This window comes from Alosa pseudoharengus, unplaced genomic scaffold (genome assembly GCF_046254945.1).
Source record: "Alosa pseudoharengus isolate Yale_2024_CS ecotype anadromous, Long Island Sound unplaced genomic scaffold, YU_APseudo_1.1 YU_APseudo_1.1_scf_18, whole genome shotgun sequence".
In the NCBI taxonomy this organism is placed as follows: Eukaryota; Metazoa; Chordata; class Actinopteri; order Clupeiformes; family Clupeidae; genus Alosa; species Alosa pseudoharengus.
In genome coordinates, this window is record NW_027468650.1 from 29,761,643 (window position 1) to 29,789,081 (window position 27,439).

The 27,439-nt window shown below is 41.2% G+C and overlaps 2 protein-coding genes across 4 annotated transcripts in view; one reads left to right on the forward strand and one right to left on the reverse strand.

Moving 5' to 3' along the window:
* The first annotated feature begins 278 nt into the window (after positions 1–278).
* On the forward strand, positions 279–16,134 carry cd226 (CD226 molecule). Of its 3 annotated transcripts, XM_076290842.1 has the most exons (16): positions 279–378; positions 979–1,302; positions 2,136–2,474; positions 3,576–3,653; positions 3,782–3,859; positions 4,365–4,436; positions 4,572–4,640; positions 4,979–5,041; positions 5,138–5,215; positions 8,508–8,576; positions 9,247–9,315; positions 9,593–9,664; positions 9,765–9,842; positions 12,656–12,782; positions 14,028–14,082; positions 14,708–16,134. In XM_076290842.1, the coding sequence occupies exons 1-16, from the start codon at positions 312–314 to the stop codon at positions 14,840–14,842; spliced, it is 1,773 nt and encodes a 590-aa protein (XP_076146957.1). In that variant the 5' UTR covers positions 279–311; the 3' UTR covers positions 14,843–16,134. The 3 variants fall into 3 exon arrangements, with proteins under 3 accessions (XP_076146957.1, XP_076146959.1, XP_076146958.1); XM_076290844.1 differs by lacking the exon at positions 8,508–8,576; XM_076290843.1 differs by lacking the exons at positions 4,979–5,041; positions 5,138–5,215; positions 8,508–8,576 and adding an exon at positions 6,152–6,322.
* A 2,036-nt stretch (positions 16,135–18,170) lies between these two features.
* dok6 (docking protein 6) overlaps positions 18,171–27,439 on the reverse strand; it is a 43,756-nt gene continuing 34,487 nt past the window's right edge. The window contains exons 7-9 of the mRNA XM_076291353.1: positions 25,307–25,415; positions 19,207–19,248; positions 18,171–18,331 (exon numbers count right to left, since the gene is read on the reverse strand). Coding sequence (XP_076147468.1) covers positions 18,171–18,331; positions 19,207–19,248; positions 25,307–25,415 — 312 coding nt within the window. The remainder of the gene's footprint in view (positions 18,332–19,206; positions 19,249–25,306; positions 25,416–27,439) is intronic.

Below are 27,439 nucleotides of genomic sequence, written 5' to 3' on the forward strand. Positions count from 1 at the left end.
GTGGTAGTGAATGGACCTATTCTGTCCTCTCATTCGTTTGATTGCTCCATGAGCTGGATCAACAAGACCAGAAATAACAGTAGGAAATGAAATGGTAAAAAAAGAAGAAAAGAATATAACAGTAGCTCTGAGCACATTTCACCTTTGTCTTTTATTTACACAAGCAGGGAGCACTGTTTTGAGGCGGTTTCAAGACCAAGGCCTCCCCCCATAGACTTTTTTCTCCCCCCCTTCAAGTGCATGCAAACAGGAAGCCCTGGTCTCGTCACTCCTCAGTCAATGCAGTATTCATTCTTGCCGAGAAGGCTAAGATGGAGGCTGTACAAAGGGATTACTGGTACTCACTGGCACTTTTGACTTTTCTCATTATTCTCAAAGGTATTGTGCTAATTCATTCTCATGATTCTTAAAAGTATAGCAAGCCTCTTTTATGGTCTATTACTATAGACCAGACAGCTTATCATTGTTTTCTTGAGTAAAAAGATTTTTCAATCTAAGTGCGTTATCTCCTGTGTAATGATAAATATTGTATTAGAACATACATAACAAGTAAATACAAACTCGGGTCAAGCTATCAGATTTATAAAAGTTAGTTTAATTCCTGTTTGACCCTATTTGGATGTAATGGCTTGTCACGACTTAAATATGCATGTTCGTGTTCAACAAGTCAGTTTTTAAGGGTAAAGGCTCTCTTAAAATGTGATATTACTCTTTTTTCCTGAACCGTAGACAATAAAATTCTATTGAGATGGAAGTTCTTCAGAATACAATTTTAATAATTTGTTGAATTAAATTTCAAATGGCTTCTAATTTTTTCAAGTTATTTACCATGGTTTGTAATTATGCAGTACTTTTTTTCCACACTTCAATTCATAATACCCTCTGTATAATGAATTAGTGATGATTCTTGTGATAGCTCCGTAAGCACTCATGCTGTCATTGTTGTTTATCTCCTCCGTGATTTGGTACGTAATTCAGCATCGCTTCAGAAGAGTGGTGATGAAACCGTAAGACTGGAGGATGGGATGATCCTGGAGTGTTTGTGTCCCTGGGATGGGAACCTCAGTATGGTCTCCTGGACCAAAGTACCTGGCAAAAACCCCATAGCTGTTTACCATCCACGGTTTGGGTCGAACCTTGCAGTCGGGTACAACGACAGGCTGGCGTTCCTGAATAGAACCTCTATGGATGGAAGCATCTCAATCGCCAATGTCACAGAAGAGGATGCTGGTCTTTACCACTGCTCCATGCAGACCTTTCCTCTTGGGACATGGACTAGAGATGTCCAGGTGATAAAAGAGAGTAAGTTACAGCCCCTTTGAATTACCTGAGATTGTATATATCATTTGGCTCTGGAGCAAAGGAAGAGCCAATAGGACCCAGGTCTCGAGTGTTGGCAATAGGAAAGCTGTTCTCTGAGAAAATGCAAAAGGGCTCGTTTACATTGTGAACAACAGGGGCCGTATTATTTGAATGGATGGAGACAAAATAACGTTTTAACTGTTACAATGATATGACACCAATGATATGACAATAAGTTGCTTTCATGTACTGAATATGGCATCTTGTGTACATCATCAGTTTGAAAGAACTTAGCTTTATTCATGTTCAGCGAAGTAGTTGGATAAAAGTACTGGGCTGAAATGATTTCCATAGTTCTTAGGCTATGTTCAGACTGTAGGCAAAAGTGGCCCAAATCAGATTTTTGGGAGGGTTAAGTGACCAAGTGTGAACACTCAAATCTTGCCCAGATCTAATTTTTTCAAATCAGATTTAGACCACTTCTATGTGGTCCTGAATCAGACCCAGGTCTGATTTTTTTTCAATGCAGCCGCAGGGTGAACAATCAAGGCGGATTTGATGTGACTTTTACGTCAATCTACATCTACATTTGTCACAATTATGCGCAGGCGGGAGTTAGCTGATGTCATTGTTACAGTTATTTTGCGCATGCGGGTCATTTCGGAACTGCAAACAGTTCACACTGGAATCTGATATAAGCCACATTTTAAAAGGTAATGTGAACAGCCAAATAAAAAATCGGATCTGAGCAAAAAATCTGAATTGAGAATAAGACTTGCGGAGTATGTGTATGATTCATTCGTTGTCATGTTTACCTTTGCACGTCATAACAGATTTTTTGCCTCATTCGGAGGTGACTATGATGGTGGGTGGGAATCTGACTGTGGTATGCCCCATCTACAATTACACTGTCAGTGAAGACTTCATCAGTGAGGTCCTCATTAGGAAGGATGACCAGGAGCACATCATCGGCAGGTGTATACTGCAAGATGGCACTTATGTGTTGAAGGACCAGCATGAGACGATACCAGTCAACTGTGCCGATCCCCACCTCGGTGTGACCTTTGAACTCAACAACTTGATCATTGCGGACGAAGGCCGATACCGGTGTTTGATGAGCACCGAACACGGCGTCGAAATCTTTACATATCAACTGACTGTCCACTCTCAAGGTGAGTAAAACCTTTGCCTTGACGGGCAAGGTAATTTCAATTGAGGCCTTTCATTTGATTTCAGACTTTCAAAATGCTTTGGTCATTGGTCAGTGTCCCTTCGAAGTAAAGCACAACTTTTAATTAGATGGGATAGGCGGGATTGATGCTTTAGGGATGCATGTATGGATATTTAGATTATATTACTTCATACATTATTAGAAGCTCCCACGTGGAAACAGACAGACAAACATATGCAGAAAGATAGATAGAGAGATGCCAATTAACACTTATAGCAGTCCTTCTGCCTGCACTGTTATGTCTGCTGCTCTCTCTGTTGTCTGTATGGCTACTAGAGGAAGGAAGGAGGGAAGGATGTTCATTCACCTCTCGTTGCTACACTCTGAAATAGATTGACATTACACAGTGGCAAATGCCTGCATCAATACAGACACCCAAGGAAATTGGATTTAAAAAATAACACATTGAGGTCACAGAATAACAGTAAAATGTACCTTACATTGACGAGTTGCTATGGTCTGGACTTTTCTTGGCATTACCAAGAACACTTGGTCAGGTGTTGCATGCAAACAGTGATGAATGCATTTAGCTAAGCTAAGGTGTTGAAAAATGAAGAGACACTCTGGAGCAAGGACTGTGAGACGGATCATCGGAAGAGTCAAGGTATGTCACATGATGTTTTAATTTTTGTGAATTAGCCTCTGTTAGGTAATGGTAGTAAGCTGAGCCATATTATAACTAGTGACGGTGTGACCGATGTGCCTTAATTGAGTCATGTCTGGTCCCACAAGACTTTGTAGCATAACTGCAGGAGACCAGCTAGCGGCTAACATATGGTAGCAGCCTTTTAATGATCACATTCTATTTGATATTATTGTTATAGTTTGCTGCAACAAATAATTGTTGTGGACAATGTTTATTTTGTTTATTTTTTTTTCTCCTTCAGATTATTTTTGATTTATTTAATTTGTACTTCATGTATGTGCAAAAGAGGCAACAAAAGGAAAAGATGTGTAGGGGTGGCAAGCTAGAAATCCGTGGGAAGCTTGGCAGTTGGTAGAAACTAGCTAATATTAGTTACTGCACTTTTTATCTCTTCAGATGAACTTCACACACCCACTATTGGTCCTGAGGAAGCTGGGTCTTCCTCAACACTACATCAAGTACAGGTGTTAGAAGGTAATTAGCCTGTTATTTGCAATGGGCCCATAGAGACATATGGTTATAAAATAACATGGTTGTAAAACATGAATTGCTTCTGCTGTATTTCAGGTTGTTGAATTAAGTAATCTGTTTGCCCTGTGTAGATGTAGATCCATCTGAGGGAATACCCGTCACTGAATTGCCCCCCTCAGATACTGCCCATGATGTGACTGATCCTTCAGGTAATTATACTTGATCATCATCTTCATCATCATCATCATCGTCGTCATCATCATTATATCAATCATCATCGTCGTCATCATCATTATATCGTCATCATCATCTTTATCATCATCATCATCATCGTCGTCATCATCATTATATCATCATCATCATCTTTATCATCATCATCATCTTTATCATCATCTTTATCATCATCATCATCTTTATCATCATCATCATCATCTTTATCATCATCATCATCATCGTCGTCATCATCATTATATCATCATCATCATCATCATCTTTATCATCATCATCATCATCGTCGTCATCATCATTATATCATCATCATCATCTTTATCATCATCATCATCTTTATCATCATCATCATCTTTATCATCAATCATCAATCATCATCTATCATTGCTCCTCCATCCATTCTCCATCAACCTGCAGCTGTCAAGTATTCCCTTGGATACATATGATATGAATATGCAGACTAATCTTTATTCCATGGAAATCCAGCTCCAGCTGAGAGAATGTTTACCACTGATTCAGCCTCTTCAGCCACAACTAACTCTGTGCGTCATCCTTCAGGTGTGTACATGATTAGAATTATTATTATTATCAGCAGTAGTAGTATTAGCAGTAGTAGATGTGAAATAAGTTATGTGAATTTTACCTTGCATGTATTTATATAAAATAATCTGTGTTCACTCCATGTGAATCTAGGTCCAGTTGAGGGAATGTCAACCACAGCACTGGCTTCAGTCATAGCCATCACTGTGCCACATACCTTAGGTTAGTCGTGCTGGTCGTCGTCGTCGTTGTTGTTGTTTGTTGTTTGTTGTTGTGGTAGTAGCAGTGGTATGTGTTGCACTGCATGATAAGAAAACACAATCTATGTTTGTGATGTAAACCCAGCCTCTACTAAGGGAATGTCAACCACTGAAATGGCTCCCTCAGTGGGAAACACCATTGTGGCTCTTCCACAAGGTTAGTAGTGGCTGTAGTAGTAGTTGCCGAAGTAATAGATGTAGTAGTAAGTGTATCATTACAATAGACTGTATATACAGTAATTGATTTTCGCATTTTGTATGATCTGTAGGTAAACTAATGTTTCCCCCCTGTCAATCCAGCTCCATCTGAGGGAATGCTTTCCACTGAATCAGTCATAGCCACCACTGTGCCTCATCCTACAGGTTAGCTGCAGTAGTAGTAATTATAGTAGTAGTAGTAGTTATAGTAGTAGGTGTTTGTATGATATGAAAATACAAACTAATATGTTTGTGATGTAGATCCAACTTTAACTGAAGCCATGTCTACCACTAAATTGGCTCCTGCAGTCATAACCACCGCTGGGTTTCATCTCCCAGGTTAGTAGTACTAGGGGCCAAGCAGAAAAGCTGCATAGACATCCATTGTGTTCCTACCTTTTCTTATGATAGGGGGCCAAGCAGAAAAGCTGCATAGACATCCATTGCGCTTTTATTGCTTCTTTTTACTGGGCAACAAGCAGAGTAGATGTATAAGCACCTATTGACTTTCTACTTTTTGTCATTATTGGGGGCCAAGCAGAGAAGATGTGTTTCTTCATTTTCTTATAATTGGAGTCAAGCAGCAAATGGACATTGACCCACATTGGGTTTCTGCCTTTTCTTGTTCATCGTCTTTCTATTTATTTCGCCATGAAAGTCTAAGGCAGCCATTAAATTTGGCACACGGATTGTGGAAAAACCATTGATTCATTATTTTGTTCAAGTTTCATGCTTGCATCCTAATGTGCCCAATGGGTTGAAATTGGACATGTTTTTGTTTGTACATATAATGCTTGAAGAGCACACCCAATTGTCAAAATCGTTGGATTTCTTCAATCAAGTGAAGATCAACACACCTTATGATGTCAAGAGGACATTGTAATGCTTGAAAGAGGCTTTGTAATGCTTGTTTTTCTCGACAAAATTTCAATGAAAAAGGGGAAAGAAACATATCCAAGTCTGACCAGTGAAGAGAAGAGGCAAAATTCTACAAAATCGGAAAACAGATGGCTGGAAGACGATTGGCAAGAACTTATGGGCGTTGTGGTGAGGTGAAGAGACCAGAGGCACAGAACAAATTAAACAATCCTGGAGGGGTGCATGACGACATTGGATGGATAAAACATATTTATTTTCTGGGGAAAAAAGTCATTTATGTTCTGAATGCAAACTTTTGAATGGTAGTGTATAAACTGCTGCAGAAAGTTGGGATTGCATTGGAGTCTTGGAGTCGTATGTGGATCATCTTGTAACGTGGTATCTTCCTCTGCTCAGAGGGCTGCAGGTCCCCACCACAAGTCGGCCCCTGTAGGGGTTCCTTCCCTCGGTTCTACTATGATGTCACCACCCAAAGTTGTGAGAGTTTCATCTATGGTGGGTGTCGGGGCAATTCCAATAGCTTTTTGACTCAAGAGGAGTGTGAGTCAACATGCAAAAGCATAACTGGTGAGTGTATCTTACTGTAAATATGCAGTAGTACCACATTTGTGAACATGGTTGTAGGAAAACAGAAACTTACTGTCTGTTCAAACCTATTGTTTGATTTGCTTTTGTCCACATAAGGGAGTAAATTCCCATAATGTTGAATAATGGCTTAGGTTCAGTTCAGTTTAACACAGCCTCTCCATTTGTAAATGAAGAGCAGACTGATCCATCTTTGGATACTTTGGAGCAAATATTCTGTAACTAGATTAGCACACCATTTCCCAGTTTCACTGAAGAGGGACAAATAAGCAATAAGCCATGAGAGGCCGTAGGTTACACTAAGGTGCGTTGTTAGGCACAACGCCCAAGCGGAGTGCCTAAAATCCCCCTTAGCTGTTCTATAATTAGTGTAACCTATGGACTCGAGTGGCTTATTGCTTTTCTAAAATGGTTACTACATACTGTATATCTGGCAAGATTTCATAAAATAGAGGCACAGCAATGAGAAATGTAAGTATTTATTCATAGATAATCACCCTTCCGCCAAGAAATATATTTCCTCTATGAGAATGGTTGCCAAGCAACATCGAGACACAGCAACTCTTACTTTTTGTATCAAGTTGTGGTAGCACAGTAATATAGAATGAATTGCGGTCAAGGTGTATGTTTGTGCTGATTATACAACGGCATGGAACGTAAATCAGCCAATCATAATTTAGGACCGGAACTATCCCTTTTGGAACTTGGATTTTGGCGCTGGTCATGGTGACAATTTATTTATCACATTGTAAAATTGATACAGTTTGAAAATGAGGCTAGGTTGTGGTCAGAGAATTGATTATCATATCAGCATGAAAAATGTCTGCAGATGATGGTCTTGATCTTACAGATGAATACAGAGAGCAAGTGTTGGCCCTGTTTTAATAGTGTAGCCAACATTCTCTGGTAAAATGTGTAGGTTAACTGCTTTTAAAGTTGAATTACTATACAGTTTTAGTTAAACTATTTGGGGGCCAAGCAGCAGAGCTGTGTTGACACCCATTCAGTCTCTACCTTTTATTATTTTTGCTCTTTCTTCTTTTTCCATTGGAGTCTAAGGCAACTTCTAGAAGAGTATGGTCAATTTGTCACACTGATTGGGGATGGTCTCATGATTCATTTCAACAAGCGTTATGTCTGTGTCTTGAGCACTCTACCAACATCAATGGGTCAAATGTGGAAGTGTGTTTATGCAACTAACTTTAAAAAGCATTCCCAATTTTCAAAAATGATGTACTGTTGGATTCATGGAAGCTATGCCCCTCTGAACTGTTTGGCTGCCAGATTGTTGCATGTAGCTGTATTAATCACCTCTATATTTTTTCTTCTGCCATTGGAGTCCATGACACCTTGTTTGGTAAAAGTTTTTGAAATTTGGCACACTAGGAACTCTCCTGATTATCATGTCTTGAGCAACACTAGTGGTTGATGTCTACTAGGTACAGTAGATGCTACTTTTGAAAGGTATGGCAGATCTTCAAAATTTAAGGGAACTGTTGGATTCATTGGATGAAGCCAAGTTCAATATACTATATTTCATCTAATCCAACATTCTGAATTGGATTGGAAATGGATTCAGGAATGGATTCACCGTTTTTGAAGCTGCCCAAAAAAGAGCGTCATTTGACACATGGGAGTACTACAATAAGGAAAAACCTGTTCATCCTAATGTTTTGTTGATGTGTTGGCCTTGTGGGCGAAGTGGTTGATAATATCACATGCTGGAAGACCCCAAGGATGGGACATGACCACATTGAGTGTAATCAGAAACCTTGAAAAGTAACCCTTTTCAGTGACCACAAACCTTAGAAACATGAACTTCAGGAAAACCTTGCGGAAGTAATCATGGATTTTTCATTTTCAAAGCCATTTGTCTGTTACAGCCGATTTACTTTTGCAGAAAACAGGAAGCAAGATCATATCTTGGGCAGTCTTTGGTCAGTTGACCCAAACTTGCCGTGAATGCTGCCATGCCCATGCCATAAAATGGCATCAAGTTTCCATAACAACTATGCCCTGCTGGGCTGCTTGGCCCCCTGAACACTGCTGGAAGCTATGTTTTTTTACTCTTGTAGTAGTTGTAGTTTTTGTAGTAGTAAGTAGTTGTAATGTAGTAGGAGTATACTTATATATGACACTAATGTGTTTTCTCACCATGTATATCTAGGTCCATCTGAGGGAGTGACCACTGAATTGACTCCCTCGGTCCTAGCCACCACTATGCCTCATCCCCCAGGTCACCACTAGTGGTTGTTATTTGAGTTATAGTCGTGGTAGTAGCGGCTGTTGTCATGATCATTGTTCTTATTTTGTAATTTTCAGCGTTATTGTTGTTGTATTTGTCACCAGTGTTGCCATCATCATTTTGTTGTTGTTGTTATAGTTGATAAGTAGACTTCTACATTGTTTGATAGACAAATGTAAAATAATGTGTTTTTCCCCACGATAATTCAACCACTGAATCGGCTTCCTCAGTTGTAGCGACCACTGTGCCATATCCACCAGAGGAGTAGTCCATCTAGCAAGCAAAACGCAAATCCTGGCTTATTTTTATAATTCCATTAATGTGGCTTTTCGGAAATCCCAGCTCGGTAACCGTGATAATTTATGCCACTGAACTAGCCTGCTCCATTGTAGGCTAATTTTCAACTTAATTTAACTGTGAGAGTGAGAGTAGTATTTGTTATCATAATTGTTGTTGTTGTTTTCTTATTGCCATCATCATTGTTGTCTTTGTGTATCTTGCTTTTTTATTTTAAATTTGTTGTCGCCAGTGTTGTTGGTCATGTCTTTGTGGTTGTTGTTTTATTGTTTTTGCCATTATTGTTGTAGTAGTAAGTTGATTTCCCATTTGTGTCTATAACTGTAATATAGTTAAAAGAGTGTTTTTTCCCATGTAAATCCAGCTCCATCTGAAGGAAAGTCAACCACTGACTTGGCACCCTCAGTTGTAGCCATCACTGTACCTCCACCAGGTTAGCAGCAGTAATTGTTGTAGTGGTGGCAGTAGTAGTTGTTGTCTTTGTTGTCATTGATGTTTCATTGTGTTTGTTGACATCATTGTCGTTGCCGATGTTGTAATTTTGTCAACAATGTTGTTGTTCTTTCATTATTATTGATGTCTTCATCGTTGTCGACGCTGTCGTCATTGCTGTCGCTGTCGTCATCACCATTGTCGTTGTTGTCGTAGTAGTGAGTGGATTTCCCTACTGTAGGATCTATTGGTAAATGAATGTGCTTTCACCACTCTAGCTCCATCTGAGGAAGCATCTTCCACTGAATCGGCTCCCTCCGACGTCGCCACTACTGTGCCAATTCCTCCAGGTTAGCAATAGTAGTGATGGTAACGGGCGTAGTAATAGTAGTACATTTCACCCCATAAATACTGTATGTGAACTAATCTGTGTTTGTGATGTGCATTCAGAGCCATCTGAGGGCGAGATATTATCTGCCACTGAACCTGCTCCCTCAGCCAAAGCTACCACTGTGCCTCATTCCACAGGTGTGTACAGATGATCTCAGAGCAAAGTGTTATCAGTGGAATTAACCCTATTATTATTAGCTAACCCTATAGCCTATTATTATTATTTGTAGTAATAGTATTAATATCATTATCATTATTATTGTTATTAGTTGCAGCAGCAGTATCAGTAGTGGTAGCTAGCATAATCAATGATGCTATGCAATGTACAGTATGTAAATGCTTTTTAAAATTTATTTTAGTTGAGTGGATTAGCGCTTATTGTAAGAAAAGGCAACCATTTTATAATATCAGAAATTGTCTCTGATAATGCAAGCTATAATTGTATGTTGGCTTATATGTTGTGTAATTTAAGCAATGTGTAATTTGTTTTTAAGCTTAAACTCACAATAAAAGTACTGATTGACATACATATTTTATGTGTATATATTTCTCCCTAAGTGTTTGTGTTTTTAGTTGATTCACACTACTTTGCGTGATCTCTGGTTCAGTGTCACCTCAGTTATAAACTAACAGATATTAACAATCATGCTGTAATCACACACATCTAGTCCACATAATTCATCATTATACTTATCATAACGGATACTGACAAGGTATTTTGATTTCTTTGACACGAGAGCTTTCATGAGAGTCATTAACACAATGACAGTGACTGTATTCACACTTGCTTGTGATGGTTGTGTGAGTGTGTTATCACTGCCACAAGTGCACCTGCTTTTCCCTGCTTACACCCACTCCCCACCCTCATTTTCCTTCTTTATCCTCTGTGAATTTAATTGTATGGATTTGTATACTGCCATAAATGATAGAAACAGTCTCAAAGTGCTTGACAGACTTCAAGGTCTGATCTCCCAAGAGACCCCCCCTCCCCAACACACACACACACACACACACACACAACAATATTTGGTTTGATGGAAATTAAAAAAAAACAAACAAATCTTCCTTAGCAAATGCCTTGAAGTACAAATACAGAATGTGAATGCAGCAACAGAAACTTTAACTAAACTAGACTTACCCACCTATTCAGAAAGACACCCCCCCTCTCTCTCTCTCTCTGTCTCTCTCTCTGTCTGTCCTTGTTGTTTCCTGTCTGTCTCTGTCCCACTTGCTTGTGATTTTAAGAAGAGCAATATTTGAGAAATATCTTTTCTCATTTCATCTTCTCTCCTGCATAATTTAGCCAAATGAAAGTGGGTGGTTTCAACAGACTTTTAACAGGTGTGAAGGTGGATAAGGCTTTAGATATCAGCACAAAGAAAGATTGAGATAGCTCTGGAGAGTCATTAGATTATTAGAAAGACCTGGTTCACCGTTGTATGAGGCCCTAATATAATAATCATACCACAATATAGTATGTAGTATAGTATATAGTAGTATAGTATATAGTATATTTAGTATTTCATTTTGTTAGTTTTTCTTATCTTCTACTGTCTCTATTGTACAGTGGAGTTTTGTTATATGTTTATACTTATATTTACCATTTCTGCTGTAAGTGCATGTTGTGTGTGATGTCTGTAAGCTACTGAGACCTTGAATTTCCCCTTGGGGATCAATAAAGTATCTATCTATCTATATATCTATCTATATATCTATCTAATATCATAATCATAATGTAAATTTCAATTGAAAACAATCTACATTGTTCCATTAAAATGCTCTTGCCAGATAATTTCATAACATCTTCATATATGATTGAATGAGCTCCCTGCATGGAGTTGGTTAGGAGGCACCTTAGCATGACTTTATTAGCAAATCTCTTTAAAGCAACACCAAAGAGTTTTTTGTACCTTAAAATAATGTTTCCAAAATCGTTTCAGTAGTTCATCAACTTGTAACAGGGTGAACGGCACTTCTGCATTCGCTTCGCAGCCCTCTATCGGCTATAACCGCACTATGTAAGTTTGCCAGATCGGGTAGCGGATCTGTAGTTTGATGGAATGAGACATAAAAGAAACTACAAATTTGACTTGCGTTTGATGTCGCAATACATTGTACTTTCATAAATCATGCAACATATTCTACCTTGTCTGTGGACATTGTTATTTGCAAAGCCGGTGCTGTATAAACAAATAGCGTGCGTGCAACAGAGGGAAAGTTCTTTGGTGTTGCTTTAATGGATAGGTCCGAGGTCATGGCGTGAGTGGACAGAGTTCCTCAAAGCCGCCATAGTTGATGGAACTGGTCAATGCAGACAATGCCCTCGAGACTGTGATCTAAAGTTGTATAGACATAATGGTTGCTGACTGACAGCAGTTATTTGGAGTTAGTAAATTGAAGAGTAGAGTTAGCTGTTAGCTTTGAAGGTTTCTAGACTAACTACAGTGTATAAAGCAGTGGGTGTTTTTGAGTGAATGTAAATATGTGCGCTTAATTACTGAACAACTAGCATACAGTGGTCAGTGGGTGGACATGGAATACCATCTCTTGGATCAGACTTGGGTGGGCAGACAAGACTGTCAATAGAATCTGATTGTTTAGCTGGCTTGTTTTTGGATTTCCTTTGTTCATTCCTCAGTCCTCCCTTCAAGCTGGAACTATTAATCAATAAGGTGTCAACTTTTAAATTATTATAGCTTAGTGATTGTTCAATTGGTATGAGTCATTTCTGAAGAAAAAAAGTCTAAAACCATTTGCCTCCAGCCTGATGAATTTAAATATTGCCTGGTTTCTGTACTCCTCTGCTTTGGGGTACACAGACTGTGATCTTGCATAATTTTTTTTTTCAACGCTGTATAGACCAATCATATAATCAATTAATCGAGAAAATAATCAACAGATTAATCATCAATGGAAATAAGCATTAATTGCTGTCCAAATTGTCATTTCAGACAACGGCTATTCTTGGATGGACTTCCTGGACATCCCTGAGGAGTATCGGATCTACGTGTATGCTGGGTCTGGGGCAGCTGGGCTGCTGCTCCTCCTGCTCATCATCATACTGGTCTGCTTGTACAGGTACTTTATCACTCTACATCAGTGTTCTCTACATTCAGTGTGCTCCGCAAGCTATCCCAAGTGGTCCGCGAGCAGACGATGAGTTGTTTGCAATATTACAAACTTGTATGCAAATCCAAACAGTTAAGTAAGCTATGCCAGTTTAAATCATATGAATCCTCTGACACAATAAGCAAGGTGCAAAGACAATAAGCAAGGTGGTTCAGTGTGTAGGCCTATTGTGTAGGCCTAATATACTGTTGAAGTAGGTCTACTCTTTTTCAGCTAGGTGGTCCTTGGTCTGAAAAAGTTTGAGAAACACTGCTCTACTGTACATCTCTGCTGGTGACCATGGTTTCAGATGCGTCATGTTGTGGCGGTGTATAAAAGACACACTACAGGCGCACCTACTGTACTGTATGTAGTGTCTTTAAAACCACCGTGCAAATTACATCTTTCATCAGGGTTTTCACCCCACCCTCCGTTTTCAAACTTTGGCTCTCCAAAGAACAGTTATATATTATGTTTGTGTTTAATGGCAAACACTTTTGTCCAAAGCGACTTACATCAATAATAATAAACATTATAATTAATTGATTATATATTACATATTATTTATCTAGTATATTACACATTGTGTACTTTTTTAGAGCTGTGTTGTATGGTTTCATATATATTTTAAATACCCCCAAAGAAATGGAGCATTGCATCACTGTTTAAAAAATACCTGTAAATAGTGCCCTGATAAGACATAAACATGTGGTACTCCATGCACATAGTCGAGTGTGGGGTGGATCATCTTACCAGGGCTGCAAAGTAACGGTGGCTCTTTAAGGATGGCTGGGGCTGGAACGGGGGGGGGGGGGGGGGGTGGAAAGGTGTGTACGTTCTTGCTGGATGTTTTCCAGAGAAATTCCTCATCTGCTGCCTCCACACCATATGTTTGAAATGCAGCCCAGCTACCAGTCACTTAAGTTTTCACTCTGGTGTGTGTGCGCGCGGGAGAGAGTGAGTGCGAGTAAGTGATGTTATAACTGCCTGAGTGATGAGGTTATATGCTTACTGCAGAGTGCCTGAGTATTCTTAACGTTCATTAGCAGACATATTCAAATGCCCTGACCAGGGTTCAGCCTGTTTCTAGGAAGCCTGATATCATGGCTTCTCAGCAAACTTGGCTGGTCTGCCCTGGCTTGAATTATGACATGTCTGTAATATTTCATGCTGAAAATGACATAGTTGGATTCAAACGGCATCTCTTTCCCCCAGGAGGAAAAAGAGACGGGAGGCATACAGAGTCAAACTCCATCCCGGGAGAAGATGGGTGAGCACATAACGCAAATTGAATATGTGAAATATAAAAAATAGAAGACATCCAGTACTGCACTGAGACCATTTGACTCCAAGTTCCTGCTGTCAATAGTGCTGCTTGCTGATGGCTTGCCATTGCTCAGGGGTTAATGAAAACTAATGTGGATGAGGTCACACTCTCCTAACATGGGCCTGACTGCCTGAGAGTGTAACAGATTTACACCACTGGATACAGTGTGATACATCTACAGTGGAATAGGCAACTTCAGTGTGTAAACTCTTCCAGCTAGTGCAGTAAGAGGGATTTCACATGGGGTGTGATGACCAATTAGGTAGCCGTGGCCTACTGGTTAGGGAGTCAGACTTGTGACTGAAGGGTGGCCGGTGCAATCCTTGACTAGTAGGAAAAATGTGGATGGGGGGTGGTTGAACATTGCTCTCCCATGTCCACAATCCACACCTAAGATGTCTATAAGCAAGGCATCTACTGTATCTATCTATTTATCTATCTAAGATTATAACATGACCCTGTTGTTGTCGTTGTTGATATTGTCATCGTTGTCGTTGTTGATTATGTTGATTTTGTCATGGTTGTGCTGATGTTGATGTGTTGTCTTTCGACTGTGTGCCTTGTGCAGCGCGACTCGGAGCAGGGTGGCTTCTACGACCGCATGAGGAAGGGCACCAGGTGGGGCAGACAGGAGCCCATTTATGCCAACGTTCGCACGGGACACAAACACAAGTACAAGCCCAAGCAGAAGAGGAAGAGATGATTCCACTACCTCTCTGAAACTCACGCTGTACCCTGCCAAAAAAAAAAAAGTTTTGTTTGTTTTAAGGTCAAGGCAAACCCCAGGGGATCTGAGGACAGTGTGTTTCATGTGACGAAGGCGCAAGAGTGAAAGTGAAGCACAAGGAATGACCTGTGATGTGATGGAACTAACCTTGATGTGAATTCTAATACACACTCCCAAGAAAAAAACCTCCAACAAAGAAGGATAACCAACCATTACGGAAGTAATGTTTCCCTAAAAGATCCATCACTACTTTAATATTTAGCATAATTTTCATCTTAAGGCTACCACTGACCTCATGCTATATAACAATGCATCTAAATCCAATAGTAGAATTGCAATTTCTCCCTTTAGCAGAGGAGGTTTTTTCTGATTATTTTATATGTTAAAGGGTGCAGAGTACAAGGGTCCATTTTCAATACCAGGAACCCTCTACAGTCAAGGTCATTGGCTCTCAAAAAATCTATACAGCGGACAGTAAAAGAGCATAGTTGTAAGTTCCATCCAATGACTAAAAAAAAAAAAAAAAAAAACAATGGATAATTTATGCTTAGTCAGAACTAAAGACACAGGAAGAAACCAAAAATGGCTAAGACTTAACCAATTATGGTAAATTCTGGCAAAAATTTGTGAAAATGGCCGACCAATTTTGGCTTTGTTTTGCTGTAGAACGTAAGTGCATGACACCATGCGCAACATATCCATGTTTTCTATACTCATTGGTTCTTGCAGAAAGGTTCTTCTGGAACTTCTCCGCAAAACACTCAATGAATCTAGATATCCGTTTGGTGCACAGCACACAGAATGGCAGATCCCTCACTGATCCACCAGAACTGAGCCAAATCGGGCTGAATCAGGGATGGATCCCTTCCAGAATCAGCTGATGGCCACCATTCCTCAGATCCCTCATTGTTCCTGTCTGACGCTTCTGACCGTGAATACCAGTTCTGTGACAGCCCAGGGCTGTAGGCGTGGATGAATTCGCTATTCACTGCCATTGTAGCTGAATGAGGTAAGAGTGGTCTGCCTAGTTTCTTTATCTGTGCATAAATAGAACCATGGACTGTAGAGATTAGCTGGTCACTTTGCAATAGTGGCGGAGGAATGGTAGAGAGTGGACCCTCTGAACAGTTTTTATTTTATGTTTTATTTTATTTTGTCATTATTTATTTAAAGCTTCCTATAAAGAGTAATGTTCAGAGAAACCATATGTTGTTGTTTTTTATGTTGTTTGTTCGACTTTTAGTGAAATAAAATATGAAACTTGAAAAGGGACTGTATGTGTGCCATGATGTGCTAGACGTTTATACAGAATGGGCGAGGACGCAATTAATAATTAGCCAAGGTTCTCTTTTTGTTGTTTAAACAAAGTGACACTTCACTCACTGAGATAATGCTTAGTTTTGGAGTGGTCAGTTGAAAAAATGGATGAGGATGATGCAAATTCACACAAACTTCTAATGTTTGACATTTGGTGGGAACACACTTACATATTTTGTGTGTGTGTGTGTTTGAGTGAGTTAGTATGCATTGCTATATAATGAACAGAATTGCATACATATGTATATAATCCACATGTCATTTATTCAACCCCTAAGAGCAGCAAACACTCGTGTTGGAACAGAATTACAATATGACACAAAAAAACACAAAATACACGGCAGGTACACAACAAAAACATGGTCAGTGTATCATACTATATGGCATCAATAACTTTTTGTTCTTCCAAAAATAAACTTTTTGTATATGATAAATAATTATAATTGAACACATTTTAGACAGTATGAGATACTGTTAGCCATTTTTAACAGGCATACCTACTTGTCTTTTTCCCCACATGGATTTTGAATTTAATTCAATTGTTGCAACAAACACAAAGCAATTTTTACACCACAGACCAAGTAGGCTACACCTCTGGCCAGGGCTGCTCTTTTCAAGATCCCACAGGGAATCTTCAGGATGTAGAAATGTTCCAGTTTGCAGTAGAGAGAGAGGGGTTTGGGGGAGGTGGGGCTAACAACCATAATTAAGGTCACAGCATAACATTTTCATTTCTGCTTTAAGAGGTTGATGGCTGTATCCTCCACACTGCTCTTAAGCCAGCCTGAACACCCAGCCTAGTCATGCAGAACTCCTGGTTGCCATGGTATCTTAATGACTTCCCCTTGGTCTTTTCCCTACAAGGACACAACACCAAAAATACACACACTCTCTCACACACACACACACACACACACACACACACACCTGATAGTGGCTCACAGATGCGGGCCTGAACTGGCACAGATCTGTTTTTCGTGTCGGCAGTTATTTGGGTCAAGCCGGACGAGTGACGTTCTCCCATCCGAAACAGTTACGCAGGGTGACCGCACGACTCCCCTGTGAGTCACGAGTGTGTGTTTGTTTGGCCTGATTGTCTTTGTAGGTAAAGAAGCTGGTGTCAGGCTCATTAATTTCCCGCTGCCTCCGCATTTTCAAAGAGCTTCCGACAGCTCAGACTCAGCAGAGACACCTTTACGTCTTCTCTTGTCTGCTCTTTGTCATCCTTGCTCTTCAATAAAATGGCAGAGGCATCTAGAGTCATTATTACAATGGAAATACACTCAGTAAGCTACAAGAGGCTTTCTAATCTGACATTTTTGACCAACAACCCTCCTCCCTGGATATCAGAAGGCACTTCATACAGCAGTTCATAGGTGAGTAGCCGTGTAGGGAGACAGAAGTGAATAATGAGAATCTGACCCTGTCCCCCACATACATGTCAATTTTTTAAAACAAAAATATCCCCTCAAAGATGGAGTGAATGCCGACAAACACAAAACTATCATAGGGCATGTCATGGGTATATATGAGGTTGCCAAACTGCAATGGAACTATATTTATCAATATTCTTGGGAGAGAGAAAAACAAACTCAACACAAAACCTGACATCAAGACATATGGTAGGCTACGTCAACTGGACATGGTGACTTACAAATGAACAAGAAGAAAAAGATGTTACTATGTTGTCAACATATAATTGCAGAAAAATAAATCTGTATTTAAATCTACAAGAGGAAAAAAGTTTTTGGTGCAACTTCCACCCTACTGTTGTTTTACAACAGGTAGCCTACAAAAGGATACTCCTTTCGTCATTATATTAACTGCTCTACAAATCACTGTTATCATTTTAAATACATTAAAATATAATGTATTTAATATACATTATATGTTTTTATATCATAGAATCTTATATGTGTCCCTAGAGGGTCGCTAAAACGAAGGAATGTCTCGTTTTGGCTTGATGGGGATATCTATGTAGTGCTTGTCATTGCAGAGGTGCTGTGCTGTAGTCTGTTTCATAGTCACTAGAGGGCGACAGAGCTTGCTCTTGGTTTGGGGACGAGCATGACGCGTCCTCTTTTTGCTCAGACAGGAAACTTGGGAACGTCTGCGCCCGAGGAATCAGCGTCAGCGTCAGGCTGCTCCCTGTCAAAAGAGGCAGAAGAGAAGGCCGTAATTAGCATCGTTAACATTCATCTTGTTCATATTTTACCCTCAGGGCAGAAAGGAAAAGAGATTAGTACCATCTATTACATTCTATTTTACTGTGGCAGCTAAAGAGCTAAGAAGCAAATAGCCAGGGACCACTCAAGGCTTCAGTTTAAAGACCATCTTAAAATATTTCATTTTTAAGGGAATTCCTCCTTGAAATTTTGAAATCCTACTGGCTTTTGCCACATTTATTCTAACTTCATATTGACTGTGTCCACATAAAAATCATGAGCAACACTGCCTTGGTGCTGTTAACATTAATTGCAGAGAGTGTTCATGTCAGCATTGATTAATACCCATTAGTTTGCATTTCACTTCCTTGATTCAAATTAATAACCCAATTTGATGGGTCCCTAATGCAGTGGCTGCTTAGCTGCAGAGGGAGATGGATACCTGGGCTGGGAGCTACTGGACGCCTCTAATTAATTATAGATGAAAGGGAGAGCGCAAAAAACCACAGAGGTGAGGCGAGGATACCTTCATTGGTAATTGCAAAGCACACAAAAGCAGAGCAATACACACAGAGAGAGAGAGAGAGAGAGACACACACAGACACACACACACACTATATATAAATAAGACTGCACCACTCCTACATGCAAACACATAGTTTGTCACTGTGTGTGTGTGTGTGTGCGCGCACGACTGCATGTGTGTGTGTGTGTGTGTATGTGTTACTCGGCATGTGTTTGTGTAGCCTGTATAACACACGTGTGTATGTGTGTTGTGTGTAAAAGCATAGGCCAAACTGGAAATTACAGTTATTAACAGCGCACTCTGCCACTTAAAGGAGTCCAGCAAGGTGTGACCACGGTCAGAGTTTGCGTGTTTCTCTCCTACAGTCCCCCATCCTACCTGCACAGCTTCCGTCCACTAATACTGGCCACTGGCCTATGATCAGAGCTGGTCATGGTGGAGGACAGTCTATTCTGAGCCATGCATGCCTTGTGCTCATCACTCATGCTCAGGAAATGTATGCAAGCCCCGAGACTTCCCAGCATGAGCCAAGCAGGCCACCGTAGGCTAGGGCAGGGGGGCGGAGTGGGGTGGGTTGTAGTTTGCCAGGGCTCCTGGCCACAGAACGTGCTCCAGTCACCTTGGAAATCGCTGTCAAGCTGCAGCCCTGGCGACTGAGGCGGGCCGGCCCAGGTGGCCGGTGGTGGACGGGCCAGCCTGGCGAGCTGATTAGCGGGCTGGACGGGACGCCTGACTGGCCGGCTGGTTGACTGCTAGTGGTGGGTGGAAAAGGGAGCAGGAGCCAGGGGCTACTCACACCCTCAACACAGCGTGTCCCAGTCACACACACACATACACACACATAAATACACACAAACACACGCGCAGGTCATTTGTAACCTGTCCCCCCTCACCCAACACACACACATACACAAAGTCAATTCTTCCCTACATAGCTGACCCAAACTCACACCTTCAATACACACACACACACACACACACAGAGAGAAACTGCCAGAGGGCACGGAAGAGCCAGAGTCTCATCTGGTCCATTCCAAAAGAGCCCATTAAGAAATCTATTATCATAATATTAATTAGGACACAACTCAGACAGGGGTGGGAGGGAGGGAGGCAGGGGGTAGGCCTACAGCACGCTCACATTCAACATCACCAGGGCTTAACAGTCAATTACAAGCAACCGGTGGAGTGACTCTAGTCACTCTCAGTGCACACGGCAGTGCCGTGACAACACAAACAATGAGACTGTTGTAGAAGGCACTTCTCCCTGATGTCAAATTATGTGCCACAAGCAGAGCAACATTACTAACAGCAAACAATTTCAACAGGCCTGACTGTTCTATTGCTCTCTCTCTGTCTGTTGGTTTTGGTCTGAAATGGCTGAAGTGCTATGCAATCTAATCTGAACCACACATAGCACAATCTAATCAGTATATACTGTATATATATATTGTCTGGGGGAAAAGTGAGCTGCCATTTTAATGTTCCAGGTGTTTGAGTTTCATTGTGAAAAAAAAAAACCCACAATAAATTGGGCGATTGGAGCAGGCAGTAAACAAGCACATTTGTTGGGCAAGGGAGCCTGAGTTTCTGTGGCGCTGGAGTGCCTGCAGCCAGAGGCCCCTGCATCATCTCGCTCTCCTGAACTCCATCACCGGCCGGGAAGAGGGGGAAGTGGGGTGGGGTGTGTGCAGGAAGATGAGGGATGTGTCATTGCTTTGTCATTATAGGGGACGGTTGCGTCATTCTACCTGGTGGAACAGATGCTGCTGAATTATGGTGGTGGGAAGCCATTTGAAGTGGAGTGCGTAAAGATAGAAGCGTGTGTGAGAGTGTTTGTGTGTGTGTGGTTCAGGGCAACTGGTGGAGCAACACAACTCACTCCACCCTCAGATGATTCACGAGCGGTGGCTGGTAGGTAAGTCGAGCAGGTGGGCAGATGTTAGCGTTCCACTGCCTCTACAGCCCCACCCCCCCTCCCTTTCTCGTTCGCTCGCTTGCATACTTTAATGCCGTTAGCCACCGGATCGACCTTCGTCCGGTTCCACCGTGCCGTTCATCACTTTCCCTACGTAATACCCCCCCATCACCCACGGGATCTAAATGAGACAGGGCTGATGCAGACTCCATTAGAATTGCTAATGCTAAAAAGACTGTTGAATACTTCACTAAATAACACCTCACCCCTACAGCAACTGCACGCAATTACTTTTCAAACTTTGCAGTTAGAATAAAAGTGGTATCCTTGTACTTTTCCTTTTCGATATAACAGCCTGTAATTGATCCATTTGAGAGAGCAGAGTGTGGGGACTTTTTTTCCTGCTAACTTTAAAGTGCACTTATTTCTCTGCATCAGCAATCCTTCCATTGAACAAAGACATTTTCTCTCTCTCTCTCTTCCTCCTTCTCTCTCTCTCACTGGAATATAAGACCCACATACCAGTAAGAGATTGGTGTCATATTTCTATAAAAAATAAAGAACCCATCATCGTTTAGGGCCTCTGCTCAGGCTTGTTGCTTATCTTCAATGCCAACATAAAAGTCCAAGCATATCTGACAGTCCATTTGAAACTGAAAATGACCATAGTAGCAGCAGTGGACCCTGGAGGAGATGTGGCTCTCATCTGACTTGGGTTGCCTGGGGCGACCCAGGGCCACATCAGGGCCGGATGGTCTCCAGTCGAAGCTGCTATTCTGGAGAGAGGGAAATGAGCAGAACAATCTATTTCTGAAAACGCATTACAATAAATCTGATGTGCTGCCTTTAATTTGCAGGCTTCCGTTTGCCTTTGAGTAGCCAACGATTTGCTGAAAATGTCAAGCCCAAGCTGAGGTTGAGTTTTGCCAGCGAAACAGAAAAGAAAAATCCACTGTCTGCCGCAATAAGTTCAACTTGTCAACAGCATTGGCTCGAGGCTACCCGGACTTTCACCCTTTTCTTTCTTTTATTCCACATTGCTTTCTTTTCTCCTTTCCTGCTTTGTTTTTTTTCCCTTTTGTTCATTCATCTGTCACAGAAACAGGTTGTCATAAGCGACAACCCCCACTCCACGCACATACACTCACACACACACACTCGCACGCACACACTCTCTCTTTTTCTCTGATCAAACCACAGGAGACTGGGAACAGGTGCTACGAATGACACACCTGGGACCAATCTAGTCTATCAGGCCTCAACAGACCCTTCTGAAGATAACAAGCTCCATCTCCACCCTAAGACACTCCCTGTCTCCTGGACAGCTTATTAACAAAATGAAAAATTGCATGCCCAACCAATGTTTGCTGCAGTTCTACTGCACCACTGAAGATACCCTACATCCTTCTACAAGTCCGTCACTTACACAATCAACAGTCAAACTGTTCATAGGGGGAATGCAACACTGTGTCATACAAACTGCTGCACTGTTGGAGATGTGATTCATCCGGTGCTTGTGTGAGGTGGTGGTGCAGTGGTGAATCATACGACATGCGGACGAGGAGGAAGCTTTTCCACGGCTTAGCTTTGAACTCGTACGGTCTCACGGTCTCCCGCAGCTTGCGCTGAGCCACGGCTGTATCGTCCGCTATTCTCCACAGTTAACTACACATGCGCTCAATAATTAACAGCGAGGGTGTGAGAGAGCGAGCCTGCTAAAAATACGTTTTTCCTGCAATCTTTTTTTTTTTTTTTTTTGAAGCCGGAGAGTTTAACAGAAGGTAAAGCGTCCCCCCTGGGCATACCAGCACGAAACGAGCTGCCCACAGCGCTCTACGTGAGCGAGAGGATGTTGTTGATGACACGGGGGAGGCTTGACGGAGAAGCTGTCATCCGCTGGGGTGATTCTGAGTAGGGGGGGGGGGGCAGCCGTGGCCCTTTCTACTGTGGGTCCATCTCCACTCCGGGACCTGGTGAAGCCCACACCCAAAAACACACTCAAGCCACCCAGCGTGTCTGCTCTGTAATTAAAACTCCTGTGTTTTGGTTGCCGGTGCAAATAAAAAAAAAGGAGTGTTTTCACAGTTTGATGATTAGCTAAATGAAAAATAAACAAATAGCACTGCAGCGGAGCTCCAAAGCTCGGCTGAACAGCATCCAGTGGGCTCCCCTTAATTACACCTTGGGACCAGGGGGCATTTAGTCTTAAACGTACCATGACTCAGGAAATTGAGCATGTTGATTGCAAATTCATCTTGTGTACAATCAAGTAGGGCAGAGGGAGGAAGTTCGGTGCAAAGGTTCCATTCCTCACCTGAATTGGGGCCAATACAATCCATATTCTGGATTAGGCATTTTCTTTTGAAAGAAAACCCATAGACTGTATAAAGCACAGAGGGGAAGCCCACAGATTAGTTCATCTCTACACTGCTCCTATACTGATGAGAGTGAGATAACCTGTGATATTTCTGCACCTTAGCTAGCTCACAGTGTATACTGCTATGAGACCTGAGCTACTGGAGTCAGGAGGATGAGGTTATCCAGCAGTGTTAAAGCACGATATGCAAACTATGCCATTTCACAGAAGTATATTACTGGCATTAACCTCACATACAAGGTCACTGTTAGTGAACACTGATCTGGCTCTTATCTGGCCCAGATCTGGTATATATGTCCAGTCCACTGCTGTCAGGATATCAGCATCAGTATAGCACTCCTCCACACACACGCACGCACACACGCTCGCACACGTCGTCATCCAGAGCATCCTCAGTCATGGCCACACATTCAATTTATTCATTGGAAAAAAGGGCCCCCACAACAGCAACATTCTGCTGAATTTGTGTTTCGGAGGCAAATACGTGAGATGGACGAATGCTCCCTACATCACTTCGCAACATCTCTGAGAACAACAATAGGAATGCCATCATGATAAATGAGACCCTGGTTTTACCCCCCCAACCCCCCCCCCCCCCCCCATACACACACACACCCCACACACATAAACAAACAACTTAAAGGGCCATTCCTACAGTGCTGGCTGCTATCACACACGCTAACCAATTTAATCAACCCAAAATATATCCAGATTGCAGATAAACAACACGTGGTGATATCAAAGCTTGGTGTACATAAGATGCTCTTTGAACACGTTTCAGACTTTCAAAGGCAATAATTAGCTTTTTTGTGATTAAGATGATAGACGAGACAATTTCTTCAAAGGCTTTGAGGAAATAATTGCTATGCAAGACAAAGAGCATTTTTTTTTCTTTGTCTACCTGACAACTCATCCAAAATGCAATACTTAATTAGGGAAAACACAATGTGACTGTACCTCAGAAAGACAGAGCGCTAGAGAGAGAGAGAGAGAGAGAGAGAGAGAGAGAGGAAGACATCTCTTGTGTTATGGGTATTTATTCAATTTCTCCATCACGGAAATTGCTTTATTGCAGAAAACCTCCCAAAGCGCTTAATCCTTAGATTAGGAGATTACTACCAAAGCAAATGCACTACCAAAGCAAAAGCCCAAGCTACGGCAGGGACACGAGAAAGGAGGGAGGGACAGTGAAAGAGAGAAAGAGAGAGTTAAAGACGACAGAGGGAGAGAGAAAAGAGAAAGACAAAAGTACCGGAGAGGGGCAAAGAGAGCAAGAGAGAGATAACGGAGGGAGCAAAAGAAGAGACAGAGGAGAGAGAGAGAGAGAGCAAGCCCATGCTGTCCCATGCTAACAGCTCAATCAGCTAAAAGAGCGTAATCCCCCAGCAGCAGCGGCAGCAGGGCTAGTGGACAGCTGGCCCCGGGCCTTTTCCCTCCTCCGCAGGTGTCCCTGCTCCCGGCTGCGGGGACGAGATGAGGCCACCAGCGGCCCTCTGCTACCTGTGTGATGGCCACGAACATCCTCCACCTTCCACCCCCAACCCAGCCCACGACTCGCCTTCTCCCCGGGGAGACAGTGTCAACAGAAGGGCTGTGAGAAAACAAATGAGCCGCTGTTGTACTGTACACGGAGGGGGCAACTACTACAAGCACAAGGCTGCGCCTCCAGAACAACAACCAACAAAAGCCGCGTCAGCTTGTTTCTTGTACAGAAACCTGTGGGTCTCCGGTATGGATTGAGGATCTGTTCCAGAGTCAACTGCTATTAGAGATATACTGTATCCCCGTTAACGGTTCTGCATAGAACACGTACGAGTTGTCCAATGAGAACAGTCAGGAGAGCATACTGTATGTTTCAAGCGCCTCTTCTGTCAACTCCTCAGGTTGTCTGAGGAGAGTTGGAATGAGCCATTTCCATCATGTAAAATGTATGCAGGAACATTGTACAATTACAAGATACAATTGTGACAGTTATTTATGACTGAACAAAGCAGAAACACAAAATAGGACTCATTTGATTTCAGTCTAGTGCGGTAAAAATGTCAAAGTAACCTTTTTATCCTTCTATACACAGCACATCTTTTTATAACCCATTCCGTGTCTGCGCCTCACAGTCTGCTAATTGCTACCTATAGCTTACCTTGACAACTGTAGATATCTCCGACGCTGTTCTGACGTATGATGTGTTGCCAGTAGACACTCCGTGGTAAGGATATTGACTTTGTTAATGAGGCCTCATTCGAGAGCGTCTGGAGAAGAAACAAAATCATTACCGCTGGTCAATTACATCTTCACTCATACCATTGCTAAGCGTTGCCACTTGAACATTCACCAGTGTTTCAGGCAATGAGTTTCGCTGCACACCAAAGCGCCTCCATTAGCAGCACAATCCATCAGTACAACAGATAGGCAGGCCCACCATTATGTTACTGTGCTTTGGGCAATAGTAAGTGCTGCAAATCACATAGGGAAGCTACAGATTCTAAGGCAGCGCTCCAAGGCAGTGACTCATAGAGCTTGAGCATAGAAAATTCTGGAATTTTCATGTTCTTCTAAAAGCAACTTTCTTCATGTTTTATAAGCACCTAAAAGGGAAAGCATATAGTAGATGTTGAGGAATGTCAGATCACTACCACTAAGATTTCCCTATATCTCTATGAATTTCTATATTCCATCAATATAGACTATACATTGTTACAAGTTTGGGTAACACTCCATAATAAGGTGCCATAATAAATAGCAAACTAGTAATTACCTAACCCTTTGTTAATATTTGTTAATTGTTACTAACATATCTATTTGGCACAAGTTAATAGTTTTTTCATCATTAATTAAATATTAGATGTTTGCATAAAATCTGTATGTTAATGTTTTAGCAAATCTATTAAATAATATTGGATTATTATGTGTTAATAGTTAACTAAATGTATTTTACCACTAATTAACAGTTATTTCATACATCATTTAAATGTTAAATGTTTATTTACAAACTATATGTTAATAGAAAAGTTAATGACTTATTATTATTTAACTAATTGTTATTAAACTGTGCTTCTGCCTATCCCAATATGAACCACTCCCCATAGGACCCTTACAATAGATAGATAGATAGATAGATAGATAGATACTTTATTGATTCAAGAAAAAAACCCGTAGCTACTTTGACATGCTGCCACTCTTGTCGGCGCTGGAACCGCTTGCAATAAAGTTGGTTAAGCTTAATTAATATATTAGTAGTATATAGCTATAAGCGTGGGGCCCCTTATAATAAAGTTGGTTAAGCTTAATTAATATATTAGTGATATATAACTATCAGTATGGGGGACCCTTATAATAAAGTTGGTTAAGCTTAATTAATATATTAGTAGTATATAGCCATCAGTGTGGGGCCCCTTATAATAAAGTTGGTTAAGCTTAATTAATATATTAGTAATATATAACTATCAGTATGGGGGACCCTTATAATAAAGTTGGTTAAGCTTTATTAATATATTAGTAATATATAACTATTAGTCAGACGGTGAAGGGAGACCAAAACTGGCTTATCACATTTATTCCTTTAGGAAAAGTTAAAACAAAACATGCCTTCAGGCACTGGCATACATAAAACAGCATCTGCACAAGCAAAATAAAAAGAAGTAGTTGAATGGGCTATATTACATGCACTATTCCTATACCATCACTGTCATCCCTACTAGCAAAAGGAGACATGCGACATGGAATGTTCAGGTGCACAGAACGAGTTTATTAATATTCTGAGACTCACTACACACTCACAGACATAGACCATACGGAAGTAATGCATAAACATAATGCTAAACTAAATGTACATTCATTTCCTGCTAGAATGAATTGCACTTTCTATGCACACTAAGCTAAACTACACTGAATGCATGGAAAGTTGCTAGCGGAGTTTACAGCTAGTCATGTTAGACTCAGTGTGAACTCGTGGCCATAATGAAAACATTAATAAACGTTATCTAAGTTGCTAGAATTGCACCCAAATCCTAACAATACATGTAAAGTAATATAATACAGGTGGTATATCGAAGTTTTCAACTTAAACAACATTTTACAGTTACAAAATTAAAACAAAGTGGGGAGTGCTTTATACAGTCAACCTACCCAATGCAAAGCATACCACTTCTGATCGGCTATGGCAACAATACAAGGACAAAACGCAGCAGAGCTGCAGTATACCGTTTCTCCAAAGGGGTATTTAAAACACCAATCTCAATAAAGCTGCTTAATTACGGCGAAAATCACATACAAA